The sequence below is a fragment of the Pteropus vampyrus genome, unplaced genomic scaffold (assembly GCF_000151845.1).
Source record: "Pteropus vampyrus isolate Shadow unplaced genomic scaffold, Pvam_2.0 Scaffold268, whole genome shotgun sequence".
Taxonomy (NCBI): Eukaryota; Metazoa; Chordata; class Mammalia; order Chiroptera; family Pteropodidae; genus Pteropus; species Pteropus vampyrus.
The window spans coordinates 182,518-187,362 of NW_011889049.1; the positions used below are offsets into that span (position 1 = coordinate 182,518).

General features: G+C 56.2%; 1 protein-coding gene across 5 annotated transcripts in view; it reads right to left on the reverse strand.

The window, feature by feature from the left end:
* Positions 1-4,845, reverse strand: part of EVL (Enah/Vasp-like) — a 133,853-nt gene that overhangs the window by 45,952 nt on the left and 83,056 nt on the right. For all 5 annotated transcript variants that reach the window (XM_023520485.1, XM_023520483.1, XM_023520482.1 and 2 more), the window contains exon 3: positions 4,215-4,392. In XM_023520485.1, the coding sequence (XP_023376253.1) occupies positions 4,215-4,392 (178 nt within the window). The remainder of the gene's footprint in view (positions 1-4,214; positions 4,393-4,845) is intronic.

Here is a 4,845-nt window from a genome sequence, read left to right on the forward strand (position 1 = left end):
TCTGAGCCACTACAGCTCGTCGCCATCACAGCCCTGCAAACCTGCGCTGTGCTGTCTGCCTCAGAAGCCCAGCCCAGGCTTGGGTGAGAAAGTCTGGATTTTATTGTCATCACTATAATCGCCATCCCAGTCTGAGTTCCCAGCGAAGCGTGTGCACCGCCCTTGGCCACCAACCTCATCACGCAGCACCCAAAAACCCAGAAAAGCCAGGCCGCACGGTCTGTGAACCAAGCTCTGTGAATGGCAGGGGCCAGCACTCCACACAGACAGCTGCGGCCACAGGGAGCTGTGGCCCCTCCCCACCGACGGGACACGTGGAGTCAGCGTCCTTCTCCTGTGCTCAGAAGAGGGCCAGGGTTAGGAGGTGGACAGCTCCGCCCTGTCCCCAGACAACCTCCAGATGGCAGTTCCTATAGGAAAAGCCCCAATAACCCAGCGACGGACTTTCCCTGTCGACTAGGATAATCCTTGAACCCAGGGCCTGTGGGTCCCGAGAGAACCCGAAGCCAGTCCTGCACTCCAGTCCCCACCCCGGGAATTGAAGACGCCAGCCTCCATGACGGTTCAATCAATCAATCAATCAGTCAATCAACCAACCTACCTAGTGACGTATCTGGCTAAACTGGCATTAGGTTGAGCCTGAAGCTGAAGAACGAGCATCCCAAACTCACTGCTGTAAGACAGATTCTGTGGGCCCCAAGGAGCCATGTCAGAAAACCAGACCTTCCGAGGGTCAGATGCCGGTCTCTTCTGTGTAGAAGCTGGGCAGCAACAACATCGGTGCCTGTTCTCTCCAGAACACGTTAAAAATCCTGGCACCAGAGCGGCTCCGCCAGGTTAGAGGCGGGAAGGGACAGACAGACACAGCCACGGCCCCTGCCCGTCAGCACACAGGTGCGCTACCTGTGCGAAGGGGTGAATTCTGGGTTTAAATGTCCGCTAATTCTCTGGCTGCAGAGTCACAGGGAAGTCACTGCTCTCTCTGGGCCGTGGAGTCCCACCCAGTGACGCTGTCTGGGGACCTGAGTCTCGGGCCACGGTGGGACTCGGGCAGGACAAGGGGGCGTGGAAGCTGTGCAGCACTGTCCTTGGCATCTGCGATGGTCTTACAGCTGTTTCCAGGTTCGTATCTAAGTAGCTCGTGCCTGGCAGGGTTGGGAGACCCCGGAGGCGGCCACACTAGAGTCCCCCAACACACAAGGAGGGGGCAGGAGGAAACGTCCGGTAAGACCCATCCTGCAGAAACCCCAAGCTCAGAAAAGACCGCCATGCCATCCGAAGGCGCCAGCCCCAGATGCCCTGCAGAACGCGACATGCCATGAGGCGGGGGGTGGGGGGCACCGCAGGGGAGCGAGTGCGAGGTGCCAGGCACCACGCCTGGCCCTTGAGTCCTCGCTGCACCTCTGAAGTGGGACTATGGCCCATTTTACAAAGACGGACCCTGCAGCTTACAGAAGAAAACCACGTTCAACAGGACCAGAAGGGAGACAGCCAACCTTAGACTGGCACCCTTGGCACACGCCCGGCAGCGCACGCCAAGCGCTTCACAGACACTCCAGGTCCCATCTTCATAACCACCCCACGGAGCAGGCTTTACTGTCCCGAGGCCACCGGTGGCAGAGCAAAGAGTCAGTACAGGATCTAGGTGCCCCCAAACAAATGCTTTTTTTACTACAGCAAATTGCCTCCCACCGAGGCAGAGGAGGATGGAATTTCTCGGTACAGAGGGTATTTAATAGAAAACATCAGTTAGCTGGCAGCGAGAGGCCTTTTGCGACAGCTGGTGGGCGGGGATGGGTGGCGGGGTGGCTGCCTGTGCCTGGCGCGGGTGCTGAAAGCTGAGCCGCAGATCAGTGTGGCCCAGGCATACCCCGGAGTCGCACACCGCAGGGACCAGGAACCGATTCTGTGGACGAACCCCGCAAACATAACGTCGAGGGAAAGAAATCACACACGAAGGCACGCACAGTGTGATGCGCACACACAACGAAGTTCACACACAGGCAAAGTCGCTGTTGCCACGGACGCTGACACCCTGGTTGTCCCGTGGGGAGGAGGAGGGGTATGGGCTCCGTCAAGACTTGGCAGGGCCGGGCACACGTGTGTAAAAGCTTCTCCAGCTGCATAGCTCAGACTTGTGCACGTACTGTCGGCAGGTCATGCCTCGGGCGAAGAAAAGGCATACTTCTCAAGGGGCCCAGGCCTCCCGTCCCCCCGACTCGAGGTTTCGCCCATAGAAGCAGATCAGGCCACAGCCGACAAACCCTGACGGGCAACTGTGACCGACTCATGATGAAAGTTTCAAATCGGGCCACTCGCGCATCGTGACACCCCCAAAACTAGTTGGTGTCCCCCACCCCACACCAAGACATCTGTCCAGACCGAGTCACTACCTTACACCGACAAGTTACTTCCTCAGAATGGGTGACAGGTTTCTTATGTGAAAATACGGTGGATTAACTGATTTCCTTGCAATTCATGGTGAATTTAATAAAGTAATTAGTAGTTTTTACTTAATTTAAATAGCTGCTTTGGGAGTGGCGGCTGTCTGATTCGATCAGAGCCAGCTTTGCCCCTCAGTGTATTTGCACGTGCACCTAAAGTGAAGCTTGGAGCCCACATCCTGGGGTGGTGCCGGGGTTCACCTTAGACTCGGCTCACTTCACCAGGAGGCTCAGGCTCTCGAGAGGAAAGGAGACAGTGTAAGCAGCACCTGTTTGGTGCCTACATCGTTCCAGGCCCGGTGTGGGTCACTGCGCACGGCTGTGGGTGAGCAGCCTCCCCGCACGCACCCCAAGTTCACGGCAGCAAAGCCACACCCCCCCGGGACTCTCCACAGCAGGAAAGCATGTGACGAGTTTCTGTTTTGTACAAGAACTATGGGATGCCCACTCAAAACATGTTCTTCACCTACTTAAAAAAAATACCGCCGAGGTTTAAATCGGGTCCCGAAGCTGCAGTATATCGGGCCAGTAGACTTAAAAGCCACCTTCCTCCAGGTTCTCAGTACCATGTCTCCCCACTTTCCACCCCGATTCTGGCAGCAGCAACAATGATAGTAACAATACTCTCAATACTAATACTGGGTGACTGACGTGTCAAGCAGTTTGCTAAACATTTCACATTCTAGCTCATTTAAACGTAAAATTAACCGTCTATCACCCATTTTATAGATAAGGAAATCGAGGCACAGAAAAATGAAGTAACTTGTCCAAGGGTTCCTCAGCTAGAACGTGGGAGAAGCAGGCTGTGAGCCCCGCAGCGTGACCCTAGGCCCGGCCTTAGGCACCGGGCTCTGTGAGGTGAGACCTCTAGCACAGTGTGGGCCACATCTGCGGCCACCGAGACACCCACGGCCCGGAAAGCCTCTGTCCTCCGTTCCCCCGCCGAGGCGAACACTGCAAATTTCCAACACGGACCACACACGTTTGCTTCTTTGCTTTAACTGCCCTGCTTAGAAACGTTGGTACCCCCACCCCACTGTCCACTCCGAGCCCACGCGCCCGGGCTCCCAGGTCTCTGGGGCCTTTCTCTGCGCCGTCCCCCCCGCCAGCTCCAGCCTCCTCCCCACCTGTGCCGGGCGCCAGGAACACTGCCTGTAGCGTCCCCTTTCCCAGCACACGCCAAGCTTGGCGCCCCGTGCCTTGCACGTGCTGGTCCCTTGTCCCGGGAGGCACGGTCCCACCTCTGCCTAGTGAAGCCTGCGCCCTTCAAATGGCACCGCCCCCTCGAAGCTTCCCTTAGCAGCCCCCTTTCCCTTTCTGTGTGCCCCGAACACCCTGCTCACACCTTATCAGAGCGCTGAGCACGGGACTTTACCATCGGCAGGTTATGAATGCGTTTACCCCGAAATACTAAGTGCCCCGAGGGACAGACTCATCTATCCATTTCTTATACAATCCGCCCACCAGTTTCTTGCACTCAGTAAATATTTAGGAAAAGTCCGTTAAACACACAAATAACAATACAAGAATAAACTGTCGTTTGCTCCCTCCCACTGGCCAGTCTGTGCTCTAGGTGGACAGCTTGAGAACACCGCAGAGCAAATCTGTCTCCCAGAAATGGCGGAAGACGTAAACGTCACTTTCTCCTCCTTGAAATCGTTACTCTCCCTTCAAACCCAGAATCGGGCAGCTGCTCTGTGCGAACCCATGTAAGGTCAGCTCGATGCGGCCGCGGGGCGAGGATACGCCGGGAGCCTGAGCCCTGCTTACCTCCCTCCTGGGAATTCATGATGTTCAAGGCAAACAGCATGGCGTTGGAGAACGTGGTCGCCTCTTCCTTACTCGCGAAGTTTAAGCCGTACACCTGGCGGGCATCTCGCCACTGGTGGAAGGTCGGTGTTGCCTGATTGTACTTCAGCCCTTTCACGATTGAATAATTGATCACAACCTGGAGGAGAAAGGAGAGAAATCCGTGTAAATAAATAAAAGGTAAGCGAGCTGGCGAGAGCTGCTATGCGGCAAGGAAGGGTATTGCGCCCCCTGGGGCCAGCGGAGGACGGAGGGATGGGGGGGCAGCGGGGAGGGTCACAGGAAGGGGAGAGCACACCCAGGCCGCTTCTCAACATGATCGAAGAATAGTGAGGGTTCGAAAACCAGCTACTTCATTTAACTGATAATGCTGTGTAGTCACAGCCTCCAGATAAGACCTGAGTTAGGAGTCCGGGTCCCTTGGGCCCTGTCCTGGCCCTGCCACCCAGCTGTGTCACCCAAGGGGATCACTGCACCTTTCTGGGGCTCAGTTTCTCCAATTATAAAATGGGGATGAAAATCCTGGCTCTCCTGACCTCACAGGTCACTGCCCAGGTCACCCTGTGATGCACGTGTCACTGAGACTTCTAGA